The sequence below is a fragment of the Heterodontus francisci genome, chromosome 7, assembly GCF_036365525.1.
Source record: "Heterodontus francisci isolate sHetFra1 chromosome 7, sHetFra1.hap1, whole genome shotgun sequence".
In the NCBI taxonomy this organism is placed as follows: Eukaryota; Metazoa; Chordata; class Chondrichthyes; order Heterodontiformes; family Heterodontidae; genus Heterodontus; species Heterodontus francisci.
Window position 1 is genome coordinate 69,975,122 of NC_090377.1, and position 23,878 is coordinate 69,998,999.

Below are 23,878 nucleotides of genomic sequence, written 5' to 3' on the forward strand. Positions count from 1 at the left end.
ATAAAATTGCAAAACAAATAAGAACGAAGAAAGTATGTGACAGGTATTTACCAAGAGAAAAAAAAGACAAACTGATACAGAGACACAAGGCTGAATTTTTTCAGCCTTGTGGAGACAGGTTTGAAGGCAGAGGGTTGGGAAAGTAGTGGGATAGCTCCCCGATGCTGTCCCCACTCCAGCCAAATTTCCCAGGCGAATTGGCAGCCCGCTCCATGGAGGTGGGCAGCCAACAGCTCCAATTAAGGGCCCAACCAAGTGCCATTATCTCATGCTGACAGAACTTTGGATGGGTTGGATGGGCCCCCTGCTGAGGCTGGAGCCCATAAACTGCAAGGAGGCAGCCACCCAGCGGCAGGTCATAGATCCATCGGAAACTCCTCTCATATACCCCCAGCTCCTCTGGAGCTGCAAGGCTGAAACGGTCACACCACAATCATTCCTGTGGAAGGGGTCCTCCATTTTCAGGCAACCTTGTACTCTCCTATCTCTCTCATCAGCGACCACCTTGCCAGGTGAGGCTGCCGGTTTTCCAGTGCTGTGGGCCCTCTCATTGGGCCTCCTGCGTACCATCCTTAATTGGATAGCAAACGTGGAGGCGGCCAATTAGCAGGCCACCTCACGTAAAGTTGCTCCTGGGGGCGCGCTGCAGCTATGTGCAGGCTCGGGACCCGCACATGGTCCCGACACCCACGGGAAAATTCAACCCACAAATACAGAAAGTGTATGACAGACATCCACACACACACAAAGTGGAGACCATATAGAAGAGAGGAGACAAAGGGAAGAAGAGATTTAAGTAAGAGGAAGACAGAACAAATGAGAAAGATTTAGTGACAGGTAGATTGAGAGAAGACGAGAAGAAGTCATATATAATTTCCTTTTGACATTATAAATGGGTTAAAGTCAGCAATAAAAATGGATTTATTGGAAAATCTTGGCTTGTGTCAGACAGAGACAGAGAGTGGAGCAGAAAGAGCAGAAGATAGCAGACACAAAGCCATTCAACAACCTACCGATTTCTGATGCTGATCATACATAATATAAATGTACGAGAGGTGTGTTGGTCGTCATATTAGTTAAGATGCCATTTAGCCCTCACAGACACTTGCCTGATATTGCCAGCCATTGTCTATGCAAACGGAGGGCCTTTTGCTTATTTCAGGTCCTTTTGATAAACTGGAATATGTCTGACCACAGCATTTGCTGTGCATACTGCACTCAGTTTTCTTGTGCTGTGAAGCAGCCCAGCCTGTCGTCCATAAAAGCCCCTAAAGGCTGCTACCATAAATGCAAGTTAAAACATATTACTTACATGAATGTTCAGCCACGGGTAGTAGGAGAGCTCCTCTTAGCTTCACCTTGAAATTGCAGGCTGCAGTTGGTCACTGCTCACAGACAACCACCACCGCCCCTCCTCCCCCGACCCCATCCTCCACCCCTCACCACCACCCCCCAAGATCTCCTTCCTCCCAGACTTAGAGTGGGTCCAGTGTCAATGTTCCCTATGGCCAATCTTCATCTTTGTCACCCTTTTGAGATGTGACTACTGTCCCCAGCAGTTAGTTGCATTCCAATAATACAAGACGAATAATTCACTTCCTTTTGCATATCATTACCAAGTTTGGGCACAAACTAATTTCTACCCCAGTGAGAAACAGAAACACAAGAACAATTAGGGTGGAAATGGGGAAGCAGTGCCCTGAAAATGGTGGGAAATGGCCTACCTCCCCATTGTTGCTCTTGCTGCAGCAATGTTCACTGGGGCTTACCAGTAGGTAGCTGGAGTGATCCCCAGAGGCAGGAGGTAGGTCCATTTAAGATGGAAATCAGGGTTCTTCAATGTCAACAGAACCCTAATTTCTATTTTTGGACTTAACTAAATGGAATGTGTACCATGCACACTCTGACCACCATTACTTGGCGGCTTGGCATGACAAACACCCCGAAGGTAAATTTCTCTTATTTTTATGGGACTGGGAAGAGCAGGAGTGCTCCTCCAGGTTCCACAAATTCAACCTGGGCCACTGCTGCTCTGGCTGTCCACAGCCCCCACCTCCCATACCCAAATCAAACATTGGCGTTTCCTCAACTGACCTACCATTTGGACCCTGATCCCAATTGGAACACCTGATATTGTGGCAGCCCAGAGCTGGTGGGTTATGCCTGGCTGCTCGAACTCTGGCCACAACCATCAGCCGAAACCAAATGAAGTCCAGGCGTCAAATTCAACCTAGCCTCCCACTGAACATAATGGCTAGCGAGTTCCACTGGTCAGCCACCAGAAATCATAAAATCATAGAATCACAGCACAGAAGGAGGCCATTTGGCCCGACGTATCCATGCTGGCTTTCTGTAAGAACAACTCAACTACTCCCACTCCCCTGCTTTTTCCCGTAGCCTGCAATTTTTTCTCTTCAGATAGTTATCCAACTCTCCTTTAAAAACAATGATTGAATCTGCTACTACCACACTCTCAGCCAATGCATTTCTCCTCATGTCACCTTTGGTTTGTTTGCCATTCACCTTAAATCAGTGTCCACTGGTTCTCGACTCTTCCACCAGTAGGAACAGTTTCTCCCTATCTACTCTGTCCAGACCCCTCATGATTTTGAACACCAATCTAGGGGAAAATTCATTCAATCAAGCTGATGAGACAGTTATATAAAGGGAGAGAGGGAGAGAGAAAGAGACACTCACATACAAGTTTTTTTGTCTATGACCCGCACTGTATAAATTAAGTAAATTTTAAATAAAAATCACTATGGAACTTGCAAAGAAGTCTTTAAAATTGACATTAATTTAGCAGGATTTTCTAACAGAAATAATTTCACTTAGAGTCCATGTGATTTATCACAGTATAGTTACAGTTGCATGCACAGCTGTGTGATTGGTAGGACAATATTCATCCATGCAATCCTCTTATGTCAAGTTCCTGTGCTCAGCTGTTGCATCACAAAGAGGTGCATAGAGAAGAGGAGAAAAGACTCCATTGGAAATCCAGGTTGCTTGGCTGGTTCTTCAACCAATAAATGTTGTATGGCTTGGGGAGACTAAATAAATTTTTTCGTACTGTAAACAATGGAGCAATTTTATCTCTCTTTCTTTTTCCATAAAAATGATTAATAAACTATAAGAAATTCACTATTGGTACGAATTATCATTTGCACATTTTCAAGTTTGCAATTGCATTAGAAATTTCACAAACCGTTAACTGCTTTAAAGCCATATTTCTTTCAACTGCTGCAGACAGAGAGTAGCAGTGGAAGGGAGTTTCTCAAAATGGAGACGTGTGACCAGTGGTGTTCCACAGGGATCTGTGCTGGGACCACTGTTGTTTGTGATATACATAAATGATTTGGAGGAAAGTATAGGTGGTCTGATTAGCAAGTTTGCAGACGACACTAAGATTGGTGGAGTAGCAGATAGTGAAGGGGACTGTCAGAGAATACAGCAGAATATAGATAGATTGGAGAGTTGGGCAGAGAAATGGCAGATGGAGTTCAATCAGGGCAAATGCGAGGTGATGCATTTTGGAAGATCCAATTCAAGAGTGAACTATACAATAAATGGAAAAGTCCTGGGGAAAATTGATGTACAGAGAGAATTGGGTGTTCAGGTCCATTGTTCCCTGAAGATGGCAACGCAGGTCAATAGAGTGGTCAAGAAGGCATACGGCATGCTTTCCTTCATCGGACGGGGTATTGAGTACAAGGGTTGGCAGGTCATGTTACAGTTGTATAAGACTTTGGTTTGGCCACATTTGGAATACTGCGTGCAGTTCTGGTCGCCACATTACCAAAAGGATGTAGATGCTTTGGAGAGGGTGCAGAGGAGGTTCACCAGGATGTTGCCTGGTATGGAGGGCGCTAGCTACGAAGAGAGGTTGAGTAGATTAGGATTATTTTCATTAGAAAGACGGAGGTTGAGGGGGGACCTGATTGAGGTGTACAAAATCATGAGAGGTATAGACAGGGTGGATAGCAAGAAGCTTTTTCCCAGAGTGGGGGATTCAATTACTAGGGGTCACGAGTTCAAAGTGAGAGGGGAAAAGTTTAGGGGGGATATGCGTGGAAAGTTCTTTACGCAGAGGGTGTTGGGTGCCTGGAACGCATTGCCAGCGGAGGTGGTAGACGTGGACACGATAGCGTCTTTTAAGATGTATCTAGACAGATACATGAATGGGCAGGAAGCAAAGAGATACAGACCCTTAGAAAATAGGCGACATGTTTAGATAGAGGATCTGGATCGGCGCAGGCTTGGAGGGCCGAAGGGCCTGTTCCTGTGCTGTAATTTTCTTTGTTCTTTGTTCTTTGTTCATTAGATTGGGCCTGATTTTATTCCGGCAACGGGGGTCCCAGTAGTGGGTCGGAAGACGGGGAGAACCTACCTCAGTCCTTATTCGGACCCCCACTGCAATTTAACAGCGGACAGCCAATTACCTGCCTACCCTGTAATGGACGAGTTCCTGCCTACAGAGCTGTTGGCTAATCGGAGGCCCAGCAGCTCTGCAGTACCAGCAGTGCCACTGAATTTGGAGGAGACCCAGGGACTCAGGTGAGTGGGGTCAGTTCGCTGGGGCCAATCAGGCTGGGCCGAGCAAGGGGATGAGGGGGGCTGGTTGGTGAGGGTGGGGGGGTGGGGGTCCTGCCAGGTGGGGAAGACCCTCCAGGCCATGGATTCCCTCAAAAGTGGGATCCCCAGCCCGACCCTTCAAGGAGGCCAATAAGTCTCACCTGGCGTTATCATGCAGCGGTAGGCCCCTCCGCCTTCCAAAAAATTGGAGTGAAGACAGGAAGAGACCCTTAACTTAAGGCCTCAATTAGCTTGGGTGGGAAGGCCGTCCTCGGCCTTCTCCTCCCCAGACAAAATGGCAGGGGGCCCGGACAACATCGGGCATGCCACCCCTGCCATTTTCTTTGCGCCCCAGCCTCTGTTTCTGTCTCCAAAGGCAGGATAAAATCCTAAGCATTGTAAAAAATGTATTTTTTATTCTTTCACGGGATGTGGGCATCACTGGCTAGGCCAGCATTTATTGCCCATCTCTAATTGCCCTTGAGAAAGTGGTGGTAAGCTGCCTTCTTGAACCGCTGCAGTCCATGTGGGGTAGGTACACCCACAGTGCTGTTAGGAAGGGAGTTCCAGGATTTTGACCCAGTGACAGTAAAAATGCCTCAAGCAACAGAGGAAACAAATGACTAATTTGAGCTGTAAGCATGGTATACATTGAATGAAGAAGCAAATATATTCATTAACAGAAACACACAATTTAATTCTATGCTCACTAGAATGAGTGACATCAGTGCAGGGGAACAGAAAACTGTTCTAAACCGGCCTCAAAATTGTACTCAGATGATATCCCAAAAATAATTTTTTCCCCTTCAACTTCAAAAATTTCAAACATTAATTGAGTAACATTCTTTAATTCATAGTTGTTGAGACAGAAACTGATCATACATTATACAAGACCCCACTTGTGTTGTTGGTTTCTGAAAGTGAGGGATTTGTGCAATGTTCTGCAAACCAAATGCAAAATTGCTGTGACTCACTAAAAACAGCCAGAAAGACATGTGGTGGACTTCCTGGCCACTGGTCTTTGTGAGTTCTGCATTTTTACATTTGGTTTGCAGGCAACTGTGCGAGTTCCATACTTCCAGGACCAGGTGACAGTAAAGAAAGAGGGAAGGAACTTGCCTTTATAAAGCACCTTTCACACCGGGAATTTCCAAAGTTGAAATAGAAAAAAATATTTTTGGGTATATCATCTGTGTACAATTTTGAGGCCGGTTTGTGGTGTCTCAAAATGCTTCAGAGCCAATTCATGATTTCTGAAGTGTAGTCACTGCTGTTGATTGACAAATGCAGCAGTTAATTTTTGCAGAGCAATGTCACATAAACAGTAACGCGATGAATGACTAGTTGATCTAGTTCAGTAGTGTGGGTTGGTGATAAATGTTGGTCAGGGTCCTGGAAAAACTTGCTGCTCTTTGAAAAATTTCCATGTGTTTTTTTTCACATCCAAACAGGCAGATAGGGCTTAGCTTAATGTCTCATCTGAAAATGATGATTAGTGTGGGTCTCACCTGATGCAACTTCGCTTCTAAGCTGATCCAGAAGTGATTGATGTCAACAAGACACAAAATAAAAGTGTTCTATTCCCTAGCCCTGATATATCTCACCTTGATGAGTCCAAATAAACTGTTAAAGCAAGCACACCTACAGATTAGCTATATATTTTTTATTTATGGAGTTTCAAAATTGTACAAAGTATGTTTAAAAATGCACCAGAAAAGGAAATGTAGAAATGTGCAAATTGTAGAATAATCTTACGTTCTGAAGGAGTATGCATACCAGCTAAATTATTTCCAGTTATATATTGGCTGTAGCAGGCACACATCATGACCTGGAGGCATCAAAGGACACCTGGACAGCCCATTTGTTACTCTGCAAGCCAAAACCACAAACATAAGAGGCCTCCATGCTGTTCCCTGAGCCCACGCTGAGCTACTAGGGGAAATTTCCTTTAATGACAGGTGCCCAAAGTTGGATTTATTACCTGCTGTAAATTTGAGTGCCATTCTAAATAAACTACAATTTTTATTGCCCCTACCAATAGTAAATAATAAGTTACAACACAGAAATCCAGAGTGCAAAAGAAATGCACCTTTTCTTGGATCTTAGTTTCACAACTTTTCTAATGTTATCATGTTTAACCGATTGAGAAATACTGAGACAATTTTGTACAGAATTAAGGATAGTTTTTAATGTATTCACAGATTATTGAAGTTGTCTATTGGTCTTCACATTTTCTGATTATATTTTATGTTGAATGAATAAAGTGAAAGTACTGAACGCAAAAAATGGTACAAATATAGATCCCTTCAGTGCTCAAAGTTTTAATAAATTAATGGTGGAATTGACTGAAAACTTGCAGATCAATATTGGGAGTATTTTAATACTTGCAGGCAGAATTAAAACCCCACTGGAGATGGACTTGAATGAAACAGCAAGAGGCATGTAGGAATATTTTTTAAAAAATCACTAACAGAGCACTTCATAAAAACAAGTTTTGGTGTATAGGTATTTCCCCTTTTACAAAAATTTAGCAACCACTAATGAATTGTTTCCCTGGAGTTATTTGATTCTTATTTCTAACTATTGTTTACTTTTTAAAAATTCCATTCAGAGTATATAACTGCTTATTCCAGCGCATGGTTTACAAAACCTGGCACTGAAAAAAAATGGCTCGTCAGATTTTACCAAGAAATATAAAATCATTAAATTACCTACAGAGTCCACTTTTAGCTATGAGTAACACCTGGTCCTCTTGGAATAAGCGGAGGAGGGTCCAATGAATCATCTTCCTCAGGTACAGGTTCAATAGCTGACAGAGATTTGTAATACTCATCCTCAATGTCCAGCATTTTGATTTGACTGTGATAAAGAAGGAAAAAGACTTAGCACCATGCAGAACATAACTTTTCACATATGAAGCACTTGCTATTAACATGTCAATCACATAATTTTAAACAAAATAAAGGATTTGTTTTGTGGAAAATCTTTAATCTAATTTTTAGAAGTATAAAAATACAGAAATCTATAACACAATAGTTTGCTTTATTTACAGTTGAAAAGAACTAAGAGTATCTGTTTACCCAAGTTTTCTTGGCTTTCTTTTGCTCCCTTGATATTCTAAGATTCCCTGTGGAGAGGGCCAAGAACATACAGTCAACAGCAGAGCAGCAAGTCGTTAATTTTTAATTCAAAGTGATTTTGTGTTGAATGCAAGCAGATGCTGATAATATCAGAAGTCACAGCATAATTTTTTTGATCAAAGAGCTCAAGTGAGCCTGATGAAGCATGCATCTTGCTTGGCTTTGATAAACCACATCAATTATTCACCGTGACGGCAGACATCCTGACATGAAAGCAACAGATAAAGAGCATAAGCACATGTTCACGAATACAGACAGAAGAAGAGCATGGGGGTGGGGCTGGAGAGGTTGGGGCAGGTATTTATAATGGCATTATCATCTGGACCCAAAGTCAGCAAAAGAGCTTTATTGCTACTTTGAACTCACATTTAACTGGTTATAATACAGGCTGTCCTCGGGGCTGTTCAGCATTTTGGGCTGCTGCATTCGTCGACGAGGTGTTCTTAAATGTCTTTGTTCTGTCTCCTTTCCTGATCCTAAAACATTAAATCACAATGTTAACCATCCAATAATCCAAAGCCACATCCACTTATCAACTGCTAATTTCTTCATATATTTTCCTGTCCTGCACAGCTCATGATTCATTTAAATCCCCACTGTTAACACTTGCAGTGCTAAACAAGGATAACAGCATGGTTCCCAAGAAAAATGTTTAAAGATTTTGAGCACAAAGCTAAACATGTTCCTGTATTTGAATAACAAAATGTTAATTGCAGCTGAATGCTGATTCTTAATTCCTAGCTTCCTAGCTTCCACCAACCATTTTTGTGTTATTTTCTTTCCTCTTTAGTCCCCATCCACACATTCTTTACCAGCTGCACCCAGGTCTCTGTAATCAGTTATTCTGAGAGCATACAGCAGATAACTTGAACCTTGAGTTTCTTTCCCTCCACTTGGGAAATGTCACCCTCTGCGCCATACCTCCCCCTAACATCTTGACGAATAGTGTATTTACATTATCATGCAGCCACTCAGTAGTAAAATGAACAAGCTGGCACCAGTGCTGATTCTGAAAGATACAAAACTTACTAAAACAGCAGCTTCCTGGGTGACACTGCTGTCAACAGTGGAAACAGACATGTTTTATAGCCACGAGAGGCTTAATGCCTCAGCCCACCCACATTGGAACCAAAGTAGGCTTACTCTAGAACATTTGTACATACCTTCCAAGCCAGTCCTGGCACTATTTGAAGAAGACCAGGAAGTTCTTGTGGTGCCCTGGCCAATATTTATCCCTCAACCAACATCACTAAAATAGATTAGCTGGTCATTGCTGTTTGTGCAACCCTTGTTGTCTCCAAATTGGCTGTTGCGTTTCTCTACATTACAACAGTGACTACACTTCGAAAGTAATTCATGACCATGACCACTTTGAACTTGTGAAAGGCACTATAGAAATTCTATTCCAGCATTTCTTGTTTTCATTTCAGATTTCCAGCATCCGCAATAGAAATTCTATTTCTTTCTTTCTCTCTCTCTTATATATGAGTGGCACCCATAACAGTATCCTGAGGGATAATCGCATAACTTTTACTTGAAGAAATCTTAAAATATAACAACACTACAGGATTGAGAACTCACCGCAGCAGGTGGCTGGGGGAATGGATATCACTGTATAGTTCAATAACTCACTGCACCATCATGTCACACATGAACACCCAGTCAAGCAGATTAACAATTTAAATCATATATTTATTCAAATTTTAAAATATGCAGCAGAAACTTGATCTCTAATATGTTTCAAGTGTCAGCTTGGCTCAGCTTGCAGCACTCTCGCCTTACAGCCAGAAGGTTCAAACTCCAACACACAACTTCAGTGCATAAACTAGGTTGTGTGGTACAGAGGAAATGCTGCATTGTACAAGATGCTGTCTTTTGGATGAGATGCTGAATGAGACCACCCCCCCACCCCCCACACTTTTCCTGTTCCAGTGATTCAGGTGGACTTAAAGGATCCCATGGCATGATTTGAAGAGCAAGGAGTTCTTCTTCTATACTTCAGCACAAAAACTGAACCTTATTTATAGATGTTTGGTAGTACAGAACTTGAGAATTGCTGAAAATAGAGACATATTGTCGAAGCTTTTCATCTTACACTTATCAGGACAATACATAAGAATAGCCAATGTAAGGGAAAACACATTTTATCTCCTCAGGATGGGCGGGATAGTGGTGGTAGGAGAGGTTAAATTTTGAAACAAATGAAACCCCACTCCAAGCTGCCCTGAAAGTGCCTACTTCCAATTTAACCAGGGAGGGTTGAGGGGACATGCCAGTAACCTGGTCACGAGAGGTGAGTTAGTAACTTAAATATGCTAATGAGGTTGTATGCCTCAGTTTTGACTAGACTTTTAAATTTAACAGCGGCGGGGAAAAAGGAGAAAGAAATTCAAATGAGGCCCTGCCGTTAAATTCGGCAGGAGTTCTGTGTTCCCTGCATTTCCGGGTCTGGTGCACTGGGGAGTTAGGGGTTGGAACCAAGACAGCATAAGTTTCAGAATGGGTTTAGGTTGATCAAGGACTGTGCCTCAATTTAATGTTGCATCACTTGATGCACTGCTGAAATCATTGAGGCATTTGAAGGAGATAGTCTTCCCCAGCAAAGGGAGGAAAAAAACCTGCAATTGCCATAAAGGCGGCGTGGCTCGAGGTGGCTGAAGAGGTCAGCTGTGGGTGTATTATGCCGCACTCCTGGATTCAGTCTAGCAAGTGTTCTAATGACCAAGCCAGGTCAGGAAAGGTGAGTACAGCTGTACATTCACCTACATCCTATTGTGCACATCACCCCATCCCCTCCCTCTGTCTCAACAAGTCTACTCCATCATATCACTCCTCACATCCATGTACCTTGCAAACGCAGCCAACCTTTTTCTATGGACTTTCTCACATTCCCATCTATCGATCCACCACTGGCAATTACCCTGATCGTCATGCAATTTTATGCCTCTCCCGGACAGTTACCTCACCAAATGCAGTGTATCCATTAGTGAATATATGGCATTACAATCTCTCAAACGTTCTTTCCCCCTTTGCAGAAGGACACAAGGGAGAGGACCAGAGGTGGTCCTTGACAGATTCCCCAGTTGGTAACTGCAGCGGAGGAAGTGCTGGAGATCAGTGGCCCACATGTCACACAACACTCAATCATGTTGAGTTGACTTCAGCAACGAGTGAAATATGATCATCTTCATAATGCTAAGTTGCAACATTATTACCTTGCCGGGATTAATTCATATATTTTCTCTCCACCAGGGGCTTCACGCATACATCAGCAGTCAATGGAGCACCAGGATGATGAATCCTCAGAGGAGCTGATTCTTTCTGAGGATTCATCTTCACAAGACTCATGCTTACTGTTGTGTGATTACCTTTAAGAGTGATATCCCTTTAAGATCTTTGTATGCTAATGAGCTAAGTGCCAGGACATAGTCATGTGACTCGAAACCAGGGTCACTCTGTAACTGTAACATCTTGAGTAAGGTTCTGTAAATGGTTAGCTTTGCACTGTATATACTTGTTAGCTGCAACAGGCAACATAAAAAGAACTCATTACATTTTACATGCACCAGGTCAGATACTTGCACTTCGGTGGATCCAGTTAGACTGATAGTTGGGTTTTCATCTGATGACTCACCCTTCACAAGTCAGCAAGAGCAGACAGTGGTGGCAGGGCCAGCTGTGGAGAATTTGCATTGGAGGGCGCAGCCCGTTCCAAGCTCTGCTTAGGTAGACACAGATGTTGCATCCCAGGGCCATCAATGAAAAGCATAATCACTGAGGGACAGCAGAGAATGTGCAATGCCCTGACAGGCCTTCCAAGCACACAGTCCATGGCTGCAGAGAGAATGAACAAGTCCAGCTTAAGCACACGTGGGTTGATGTTGCAAGGCATTTGAGGATGTCTTTTTCCATTGACAGTGTGGCCAACTCCCATAGTAATCAAGTAAGTTCATGCAGACCTTGACCACAACCATGTAGAATCTGGATGCCAACATGTCTGGCGCCTTAACTAGGATGCTAGACACCTTAGACTTGGGCTTACAGCATGTCACTGATATGCAACAAGTTGCTGTCCGGCAGCATGGCAGGAGAAAGTGTGGCTGGTCTGTGAGAGAGGGATGATGGTGAAAGGAGACATGGAAGTGGGAACTCTGCTCTATTACTCCTAATTCACACCGGTCAGTACCTGACATGCTGCCTTTCCTCCTGATTGCCAAGACTGCCGCTGTACAGGTGCAGGTGGAGCAATCTTTGGCAGGGCCTTCACAGACTCCAACATCCAGAGGTCAAAGCTAAGAGCATCTCAACAGTCAGGGCAGGAATGTGACCAGCCTGCTTTCATCACTGTCTAAACCACCAAGGTTGTGCCATGCAGGAGCAATAGGAAAAGGAAGAGGAAAGTTCTATAGTTGCACAAGAGTATATGAGAAAATATTATGTTGTTAAGGTTAGCAGAATCACATAAAATTTGTTAATTTGCACCACTTATCCTCATTGCCCATTCTTAATTACTGGGTGGCAACTTGCCTTTTCAGTTGCTTGTTGATGAATGGAAGGACATGAATTGTAGGGGACCAATGCGGGGATGTGGAATGGATGTTCAGTTGGTTATAAGACTGCTTTGTGTCAGTGGGATTGTGGAGGGTGGTGGACGAGTGACTACTGGATGAGATTGTTACATTTGGCCGGTGGTGTTAACTAACTCTTATAGCTATAAGTGAATACCTGGCATTTTGGGTTGAAATGAGAGTGGCTGGCACTGCATTGGGATTGCCACCTTCCTCTTCCTTCTCCTCCTCCATGGATCTGTCCACAGAGGATATGTGCTCAGTGCCTTGTTCCTTCTGCAGCTTCAATTCTTGCTGCTGCGCACTGTTGTGCAGAACGCTGCATGCTACAATTATTCTGGAAACTCTGGCTGTTGAGTACTGAAGGACATGTTCAGATCTGTCCAGGCATCTGAAGTGTATCTTGAGCATGATGTTTACTAGCTCAATTACATATCTGGTTGTCATATGGCTTTTATTGTATCACGCTTCATTGGGTTTCTCAAGGATGTCATCAGCCAAATTTGAAGTGGGCATCCTTTGTCTCTTAGCAGCCACCTGGTAAGTCTGCTAGCAGGTCCAAAGAGGTTTGGGAGCTTGGACTGCCACAGGATGAAAGCATCATGGCAATTCCCCTGGAATCTGATGCGCACCTGCATAAATCATTTCTTGTGGTTGCACAACAGCTGAACATTGATGGAAAGCAACACATTGTGGTTTATGAATACTCCTGGTTGAACTGGGTCTGCCCTGATTGCCACATGTATGCAGTCGATGACACCCTGCACCTGTGTTAAGCCAGCCAGAGATGCAAACTTGAGCTCCCGCTCATTCTGATCAGTGTCACCATAGGTGAAGTTGACATAATTGCTGGCCCTGGCAAACAACGCAACATCTACCTTGTGTATTTACATGCACCTGCGAGATCCTGGATATGTCTCTGGCAGAGCATTAGAAGGACCCAGAAGCAAAATACTTTAGGGCGGTGGTCACTTTCACAGCCATTGATGATAAGTGGCAACTAGGTGCAGCAGAGAGCAGGTCTTTTTCTAGGTGGCTGCGGATGACTGCCACCACAACCTCAGCCTTCAGAAGAACTGCTCTTCTGAGAGGTCAAGGAAGTTGAGCCTTTACCTGTGCATCCTATTATGTGGGCAGTGCTTCCTGTGAGCTTGACCACCACAACCTCGCGCATCCCCCTCCCCCAACCCCCACACCAACTGTTGTTTCCCTCTCTTCTGCAGGTCTCTCCACCACAGGCTGTTGTTCCTGCTGCTGGTCATCAAGCTCCTTGTCCAAAGTCCAACCTAAGGCAGCCGTGGCGATACCCATTGTTAGGGCCAGGTGAGGAGGGGGTCTCAGGCTCCCCTTTTGCTCATTCTCTTGTTTGACCACAACAGGGTTTATGCCTTTTTAAAGAACTGTGGTTGTGCTTACCACCTCAGTGAGCATTTTTTCCTGTTCCTTTACCGTGATTGCAAAAGAACCAATCAGACAGGTTTTCTTGCGTTTAAACAAGAGGTAAGTTTACTATACTTAACACTCTAACCCGATCTTAAAATACTAAAAGTACGTTGCACATTCACACACACATTCACACGAGGGTCACACAAGCACAAATAGGTTACAGAGGAAAACAGATTTGGTGGTTGGATTAAAGTCTGGAATAAACGCATACAGTCTGTAAGTCCAATAGTCCTGAGTTGAAGTTTTTCATGAAACCATCCTTATCTTGAGTCTCAATACCTCCAAAGTGCTGAAATTAGCCTCTCACTACAAATACTTTTCCCAGTGGTAGGTAAGCAAGCAGCTCCAAGCACTGGCTATTTGGGCTGAATTTTATCAGCCCTCTGGTGACAGGCTGGGAGGTGGGGGCCTCATAAAATGGCAAGGGAAGGCGGGCAGTGGGGGTGGTGGAGCAACCGTGGTCTTCCTGCCACCATGCCATCTTGCTATCGGCAGGAAATGTGGTAGATGGCCCTCCCACCCAGAGGCCAATTGAGTCACTTAAGTGACCAATTAATTAACCAATTTCCAGCAGCAGATGAGCCCTTGGCCAAGTGGGCAAAATGCTAGGTAAATCCTGGTGGCCTCCTAGTGAGCTTGGTGAGGGGGCACCCTCTTATTTGGGCACTCTTTGGCCCAAGGACGCCCCCCCCCCCACCCCCAGGCGACAACGGTGCTGCCTGCCTTCACCAAACACTACCCCCACTGCTGGGCCTACTTGACTGGCCCTGACGCCCCTTGACCTCACCTACCTGTTTGGGAGGGTGCTGTCCTTCCATGGCATCCTCTTCTTCCAAGTGCAGTCCCAGCAATGGCCACTGCTCCCAGTGACAGCTGAGCTGTTGGTGATTGGCCAGCAGCTCCCTATCTCTGTAACCTTCTCTAGCCCCATAATCCTTCAAGATATCTGTGCCCTAATTCTGGCCTCTTGAGCAACCTCGATTTTAGACGCTCCACCATTCGTGGCCATGCCTTCAACTGATAAGGAGTTCTGGAATCACTGGAATTCCCTCTCTAAAGCTCTTTGCCTCTCTTACCTCCTTCATGAAGCTATATAAAACCTACCTCTTTGACAAAGCTTTTGCTCATCTGTCCTCATATCACCTTATGTGGCTCCTTGTCAAATTTTGTTTGATAATACTCCTCTGAAGCACTGGGGGCATTTTATTACATTAAAAGTGCTATATAAATACAAGCAGTTGTTGTAGCCTGCATTCCTTAATGATAGCCTGTACCTCTTAAAGGGGAGGTGCATTGTGGCTGGAGCAGATGCTGGGAGTTGTGCAGAAAGTAAATCTATCCTGGAGTACAGTGAGAAATGCCATAACATGGGAGAGAACAGGCACTAAGGTTTTTGGTGTTGCACTGATGGAGGAGGTGGAAAAGGAGGAGAAATGTCCTTTATGTGGAGGGGGCCAGAAGGCCCTCCAGACACATGGTCAAAAGGCTGTGGGAGCACATAACTGTGAAGGTCAGTTCCAGGAGCCTAGCCCTGATGACCTGGATGTACTGCTACAAGATGTTCAATGACCTTACATGAGTGGTCAAGGGCAGTGAACGCATCTTCAAATGCTATATCCTATCACGTTCATCACTAGCCTCACACTGCTCAATTCACCATACCCCATCATTCACCGACCAACAATCGCTATCAATCAGGACTCATATCTAATATTCATACGCTTCACATCACACACTTATTATTGCTGCAAACCTAATACCAATATCTTGCAGCTTACACACACTGCCAGCTATTCAACCATAACTGCCATATCACCCAAACAGACTGTGTGACACTAACAGACACATGTCCCTCTCTCTTATGCGACTGGAGGCAGCAGAAGCTAACCAGTGGGTGACAGGCATGTCTGCATGTCCTAACCTCCATGGAAGAGACAGTGCCTGCCATTATTGGAATGGCCATTGCTGAGGCCATGGGCAGCGGCAGGCTGAAAACATCGAAGATGACTCTATCCTCATACCTAAACTTCCTCACATCCCACTTACCCCTTACCCCAGAAATTCTTTTGACTTACAAGCTGCAGATAGTGTAAGCTTGCACTATCTTAGTTCCCCCAACCCCCACTCACCCGTCTCCCCTCACCACTTTGTGCCTTTTCCTTTCAGATGCCCAAGAACTGCAACTTGGCCAGACATTAGTGGTACACCAAGAACAGAGTGATAATAAAGACACACCGTTAATTGATTTCACACTTGCAGCCACCAGCTCAAAGATTGACACAAAGTGGGGAATTTTATGCTCTCCCCCGTGGCGGGTTTGGAGACGGGGAGAGCATAACATCGGCTGGGATGGTGGTGGGGGGTGGTTCCCACCACCATCCTGCCTCCGCCAAAATTTAGTCTGGGGCGGGAAGGCCTGTGAACAACCTTCCTGCCCCACCACCAACAAAGGCCCTTAACTGGGCAATTAACCCCCAATTAAGGGGCTCTTCCCACCATAGCCGCAATTAGCTATGTGGCAGGTGGCTCTGTCACTGCCAGGGAAGCACGGCACGAAAATCTCAGAGAAGAAAACCTCCGCGGTGGCGCTGCAGCTGCCAACCTCTGATTGGCCGGCAGCTGTGCAAGGGCGGGACTTCCAGTGCCAGGGACCTTGAACCAGTGGCCCGCTGCTGACTACTTAAGTGCTCAATTGGCATTAAATTCGGCAGGCCTTCCACAGAAGAGGCAACATGGAGCTCTCAGCGTCGGTTTCTCCGGATGTCGAGACCCCCGCTGCCAGGATAAAATTCCCCCCTACGTGTGTCTTAGAGGATAGATCTGAGGTGGGATCTGCACGTGGTGAAACACGAGTGCACTATAGCCAGGGCAGGGAGCAAGGACAGCAAAGATGAGAGCTTGCTGGAGGGCAAAGTTGCATACGGGTCCACTGCAGAGGACTTAGAACAAAGAACAAAGATAATTACAGCACAGGAACAGGCCCTTCGGCCCTCCAAGCCTGCGCCGATCCAGATCCTCTCTCTAAACATGTCGCCTATTTTCTAAGGTTCTGTATCTCTTTTCTTCCTGCCCATTCATGTATCTGTCTAGATACATCTTAAAAGACTCCATCGTGCCCGCGTCTACCACCTCCGCTGGCAACGCGTTCCAGGTGCCCACCACCCTCTGCGTAAAGAACTTTCCACGCATATCCCCCCTAAACATTTCCCCTTTCACTTTGAACTCGTGTCCTCTAGTAATTGAAACCCCCACTCTGGGAAAAAGCCTCTTGCTGTCCACCCTGTCTATACCTCTCATGATTTTGTACACCTCAATCAGGTCCCCCCTCAACCTCCGTCTTTCTAATGAAAATAATCCTAATCTACTCAACTTCTCTTCATAGCTAGCGCCCTCCATACCAGGCAACATCCTGGTGAACCTCCTCTGCACCCTCTCCAAAGCATCCACATCCTTTTGATAATGTGCCGACCAGAACTGTACGCAGTATTCCAAATGTGGCCGAACCAAAGTCCTATACAACTGTAACATGACCTGCCAACTCTTGTACTCAATGCCCCGTCCGATGAAGGAAAGCATGCCGTATGCCTTCTTGACCACTCTATTTACCTGCCTTGCCACCTTCAGGGAACAGTGGACCTGAACACCCAAATCTCTCTGGACATCAATTTTCCCCAGGACTTTTCCATTTACTGTATAGTTCACTCTTGAATTGGATCTTCCAAAATGCATCACCTCGCATTTGCCCTGATTGAACTCCATCTGCCATTTCTCTGCCCAACTCTCTAATCTATCTATATTCTGCTGTATTCTCTGACAGTCCCCTTCACTATCTGCTACTCCACCAATCTTAGTGTCGTCTGCAAACTTGCTAATCAGTCCACCTATACTTTCCTCCAAATCATTAATGTATATCACAAACAACAGTGGTCCCAGCACGGATCCCTGTGGAACACCACTGGTCACACGTCTCCATTTTGAGAAACTCCCCTCTACTGCTACTCTCTGTCTCCTGTTGCCCAGCCAGTTCTTTATCCATCTAGCTGGTACACCTTGGACCCCAAGCGCCTTCACTTTCTCCATCAGCCTGCCATGGGGAACCTTATCAAACGCCTTACTGAAGTCCATGTATATGACATCGACAGCCCTTCCCTCATCAATCAACTTTGTCACTTCCTCAAAGAATTCTATTAAGTTGGTAAGACATGACCTTCCCTGCACAAAACCATGTTGCCTATCACTGATGAGCCCATTTTCTTCCAAATGGGAATAGATCCTATCCCTCAGTATCTTCTCCAGCAGCTTCCCTACCACTGACGTCAGGCTCACCGGTCTATAATTACCTGGATTATCCCTGCTACCCTTCTTAAACAAGGGGACAACATTAGCAATTCTCCAGTCCTCCGGGACCTCACCCGTGTTTAAGGATGCTGCAAAGATATCTGTTAAGGCCCCAGCTATTTCCTCTCTCGCTTCCCTCAGTAACCTGGGATAGATCCCATCCGGACCTGGGGACTTGTCCACCTTAATGCCCTTTAGAATACCCAACACTTCCTCCCTCCTTATGCCGACTTGACCTAGAGTAATCAAACATCTGTTCCTAACCTCAACATCCGTCATGTCCCTCTCCTCGGTGAATACCGATGCAAAGTACTCGTTTAGAATCTCACCCATTTTCTCTGAGTCCAAGCATAACATTCCTCCTTTGTCCTTTAGTGGGCCAATCCTTTCTCTAGTTACCCTCTTTCTCCTTATATATGAATAAAAGGCTTTGGGATTTTCCTTAACCCTGTTTGCTAAAGATATTTCATGACCCCTTTTAGCCCTCTTAATTCCTCGTTTCAGATTGGTCCTACATTCCCGATATTCTTTCAAAGCTTCGTCTTTCATCAGCCGCCTACACCTTATGTATGCTTCCTTTTTCCTCTTAGCTAGTCTCACAATTTCACCTGTCATCCATGGTTCCCTAATCTTGCCATTTCTATCCCTCATTTTCACAGGAACATGTCTCTCCTGAACGCTAATCAACCTCTCTTTAAAAGCCTCCCACATATCACATGTGGATTTACCTTCAAACAGCTGCTCCCAATCTACATTTCCCAGCTCCTGCCGAATTTTGGTATAGTTGGCCTTCCCCCAATTTAGCACTCTTCCTTTAGGACCACTCTCGTCTTTGTCCATGAGTATTCTAAAACTTATGGAATTGTGATCACTATTCCCAAAGTAGTCCCCTACTGAAACTTCAACAACCTGGCCGGGCTCATTCCCCAACACCAGGTCCAGTATGGCCCCTTCCCGAGTTGGACTATTTACATACTGCTCTAGAAAACCTTCCTGGATGCTCCTTACAAATTCTGCTCCATCTGGACCTCTAACACTAAGCGAATCCCAGTCAATGTTGGGAAAATTAAAATCTCCTATCACCACCACCCTGTTGCTCCTACATCTTTCCATAATCTGTTTACATATTTGTACCTCTATCTCACGCTCGCTGTTGGGAGGCCTGTAGTACAGCCCCAACATTGTTACCGCACCCTTCCTATTTCTGAGTTCTGTCCATATTGCCTCACTGCTCGAGTCCTCCATAGTGCCCTCCTTCAGCACAGCTGTGATATCCTCTTTGACCAGTAATGCAACTCCTCCACCCCTTTTACCTCCCTCTCTATCCCGCCTGAAGCATCGATATCCTGGGATATTTAGTTGCCAATCATGCCCTTCCCTCAACTAAGTCTCAGTAATAGCAATAACATCATACTCCCAGGTACTAATCCAAGCCCTAAGTTCATCTGCCTTACCTACTACACTTCTTGCATTAAAACAAATGCACCTCAGACCACCAGTCCCTTTATATTCATCATCTGCTCCCTGCCTGTTCTTCCCCTTAGTCACACTGACTTCATTATCTAGATGAGGACTTTGATAGGGCAGCCTATAGAAGAAGGCTGATGGGTACACACAACAAAATACTTGGTGCATCAGAAAGCCTGCCAGAAAGTCTGCATTCAATGTCAAAGTGCATGGAGGACTTCAGTACCAACCTGGCACAGGGCTTTGCGCAGAGGTTGAAGCCCATCCTTTCCTGCATAGAAGCAGTGGCCAACTCTGTTTGCAGGGTTGTGGACTCAACCATGGTGGATCTCACAACTTCTATTGCAGCACAAACAGCAGCCACCCAGAATTTGAGTGTTGGAGTTGAAGCTCAGACTGCTTCTATCATGGCTGCGGATAACAGTATTCAAAAGGGATTCCAGAGTGTTGCAGCAGCCCAGTAATGCCCTCCAACAGATTACTAGTATTGCTGAGGCGCTGCCCTGTTGGACTGGCAGTGGCACTTTGGAGTATAAAGCTGTTATCCTCTTTCAGGATGACAGCATTCCCCCTCCTATCCCTGCCACTCCGCAGTGCTATTGCTGTTGCCTGTCAGCCAGCTAGACTAGACTGCATGCCAAGATGCTGCAGTCCACAGCTGGGCCTTCCAGGCTCAAAGCTGCTTCAGGTCATCCTCCAAGGCCATCTACAGCCTCCTCCACTGCAAGTCAACAGCCTTCCACCAACTATACTGCAGCTACTGGAATAGCACTGTGTAGGAGCACTCAGACAGGCAAAGGTGCAGAGAAGATAGGCACTAAGAGAATACACAAGGGTAATTAGTTTATCTTTTTATAAAATACAGCATGATTTCATTTATAGATTTGGTTTTGAATGTTTACTTTATGGTGGCTTTTATTTTTGCATTGGGATGGTCAGTGTTATATTCCAGAAAACCAGTTGGGGAAGGCTAGTACTAGAGCCAATCTTTACTCAGTCTAACACTTATTTGCAGAGTGAAACATTACAAGCATTCACCTCCTATCTCAACTATTCCACAGTTTCAATAAGTGTCTCTTTATATGTGCTCAGGTGAAACTCCACTTAATGTCCTCCACCTGCATATAGTTACACACAATTGATATACAATTAACAGTTAGTGACAGAAGGAAGCTAAGGTGTGGGACTATAGGTGAATGGGGAATTGCAGTTTGCAGTTGTGGTTACTGGTATTGCTCTCAAATTAGTTTTTCTGCCCATGCAGGAAGTGGCTGTCTAGGTTGCCTCCTCCCTTCCTCCTCCTCTTCATGCTCCTGCTCCTCAGCTGCTTGCTGTATAGCTGGTGCCAAAGGCTGCTCCTCATGATGGCAAGATTGTGCAGCATGCAAAAGATCACTTCAAGTTTTGACACACGTTCTGCTGAGTACTGCAAGGCTTCTCCAGAGCTGTCCAGCAGCAGAAGCACTGCTTCGACATGCCATTGGTCTGCTGTATCATATTTCGTGTGCTAGTATGGCTTTCATTGTATGTATGCTGCACGCGTATCCATGGGTTGCACACTGGATTTGTGAACTATGTCGCCAAACACACCATCCTGACTTGGAACTATATTGCCGTTCCTTCACTGTCGCTGGGTCAAAATCCTGGAACTCCCTTCCTAACAGCACTGTGGGTGTACCTACCTCCCATGGACTGCAACAGTTCAAGAAGGCAGCTCACCACCACCTTCTCAAGGGCAATTAGGGATGGGCAATAAATGCTGGCCCAGCCTGTGACGCCCACATCCCATGAATGAATTTAAAAAAAGTAATCACTCTTTGGTTTGCCATGATGGCTCAAATGCAGCTGGCACAGCAGACTGCTGCAAAATGAAAGCATCAGAGCTGCCGGAATACTGGACATTGACCTGCATGTTTCACTGCATATGGTCATACACCTTTCAGCTTCCACCTTTGCTGCCTCAGACAAAAGTTGGGCATCTTGTGGCAGGACAGACTGCTAAATATGGAAGTACACCAGTGTGCAAGGATCCCCAGCATGTTTGCCCTTGAGTCAGTGGCAACTTCATTGGCTGGGTCACGCGAGCCGAATGGATGACAGCCGCATCCCCAAAGACATGCTCTACGGCAAACGTGCTTTCGGCACGAGACTAACAGGTCGCCCACGTCTGCGATACAAGGATGTCTGCAAGCAAGTCCTTAATTTGCCCAGAATTGGAGTCGATGCATGGGAAGGCTTTGCTGCTGATTAGAGTGGCTGGAGACAAGCAGTCAGGAAGGGCGTGGAAAAAGCAGAGAACAAAAGAAACGACCAGATGGCAGAAAAGGGAGACTGGCAGAAGGAAAAACATCAGTCGATTTCGGGCCAATGTTATTCATCTGTGGCAGCTGCAGACAGGATTGCTACTCACAAGGCGACCTCTACAGCCACAACAGACAATATTCAATCCAGAAGTGATATACACCCCGGGCGTAGTCTATCGTCTCCTGAGACAGAAGGATGCCATCATCATCGGTTGTACACCAGCTGGATGTTGATAGAGCTCAATCCCTTTCAGTTCTTGTACATGGCAGCGTTGATACGTGGTGCCTGCAAAGCAATATACATGTATACAATGGCACCCTCCACTACAGGGAAGCCTGCAATCCTAGCAAAGCTGTGTGCTTGCTCTGCCTGCTGGTCTCTGGTAACAGAGAATGAAATGTAGTTAGCTCTCAATGAATAGGGAGCCTCAGCAACCTCCCTTACACAAGAATCAATGGCAATCTGTGAGATGTTGCAAATATCTCCAGCTCCAGCCCGAAAGAAACCAGGGTTACCTTCACAGGCAGTGGCAATGTGGTCCTTGCCTGCTCTGAGATTACAGTTGTGGCTGTAATCAGGCAGTAGATTTCAATGCGAGTGTCCTTACTGAAGTGTAGATGTCTTACTCATTGTTACTCGCTGAGGTTCAGGTAAGAGAATTGCTCCCTGAGCACCCTGGGTGGATATGGCCTCTTCTGAGAACTCTTCTTCTCCTCCTCCTCCCTAGTCCAGCAGCTTGTCCTGTTGTATGCAACCTCTGCTCATTCTCCCAACCATGTGGTATTCCCAAGGGGATTACTTATTGGTGCACCCATGTCTGGGAGTAAATGGTTTGTGCAGAAGCTTGAAGTCAGCAAAAAGTCCTTCAGCACCTGTCACATCATTCCTCGTCGGCTTTTGCAACTCGAAAAGACTATGGAATGCACCAAATATTTGTAGAATTGCAGCAATAGTCAGAAGAAATCATCCAGCAACTAACCTGTAAGTAGCTGATGATCCCTTTAAATAGGGCTGATGTTGGGGGTGGGGGGATCCTTCATGTTACTTCATGCGTGTTCAGCTGTGCAAGGTTAAGACAGGGAGTAGGCTGGAGCGTTGAGCCCCAAAATGGTACCGTTGGCATCAAATTGTTGCACGCTGATTATCATGATCTGCCCACTCTGCATACTTCTGCCAGATGTTAGCTGTGTGTGCTAACACCCTGACCAAGACAGCATCCGTACGATTAGCGGCAGAAGTGCGCACATGCGCATCGGACGCTATTTTGGTCCCTAAGCAGCACCCATAGCATCCAAAACACTGGAACAACTAAACCTAAATTCACACCCAATGTGTTTAAGTAAGTAGCATAATTATAATAAATTTACAAAGTTTGGCTCAGTTTCTTTTGAACTCAGGGTGTGATTTGAGTTTTACTTTTGTTATGCTCTTTATCAAAGACAAGATACTGACTATGCTAGCATTGATATTTATTTTTGCACTGACTTGTCCATAAATATACTAGCATATTTTTTAATTTCACCAAAGAACATTTACAATAATAACAACTTGCTTTTCAATAGTGCTTTTAACATAGTAAAATGTCCCAAGGCGCTTCACAGGGACATTATCAAACAAAATATGACAAGTCACACAAGAAGGTATTAGGATAGGTGACCAAAAACTTGGTCAAAGAGGTAGGTTTTAAGGAACATCTTAAAGGAGGAGAGAGAGGTAGAAAAATGAAGAGGTTTGGAGAGGGGTTTCCAGAGCTTTAGGGCCCAGGAAGCAGAAGATACGGATGCCAATCATGGACCAATTAAAATTGGGGATGCACAAGAGGCCACAACTGGAGAATTTACAATTACAAGAGCTTACAATATCAGTTTGTAGTCTTTTCTGAAATTGGTTGCAGAATGTGCTGTGTGAAACAAAATTCTATTTAGTAATGTTAAGAAACTATATAGCCCTGCAATATTTACCATTTCTTAGCATTGAAAGTGCACAATTTGGGTGGGCAGAGGAATTTGGTGTGGAACCCAGTTCCATTGGCTGTCTGTCCCT

At 45.1% G+C, this 23,878-nt stretch overlaps 1 protein-coding gene across 6 annotated transcripts in view; it reads right to left on the bottom strand.

Moving 5' to 3' along the window:
• Positions 1–23,878, bottom strand: part of myo3b (myosin IIIB) — a 756,411-nt gene that overhangs the window by 56,832 nt on the left and 675,701 nt on the right. For 5 of the 6 annotated variants that reach the window (XM_068035376.1, XM_068035375.1, XM_068035377.1 and 2 more), the window contains 3 exons: positions 8,079–8,188; positions 7,653–7,699; positions 7,284–7,431 (listed from right to left, as the gene is read on the bottom strand). In XM_068035376.1, coding sequence (XP_067891477.1) covers positions 7,299–7,431; positions 7,653–7,699; positions 8,079–8,188 — 290 coding nt within the window. In that variant the 3' untranslated portion in view covers positions 7,284–7,298. The remainder of the gene's footprint in view (positions 1–7,283; positions 7,432–7,652; positions 7,700–8,078; positions 8,189–23,878) is intronic. The other variant, XM_068035378.1, reaches the window with a different exon arrangement.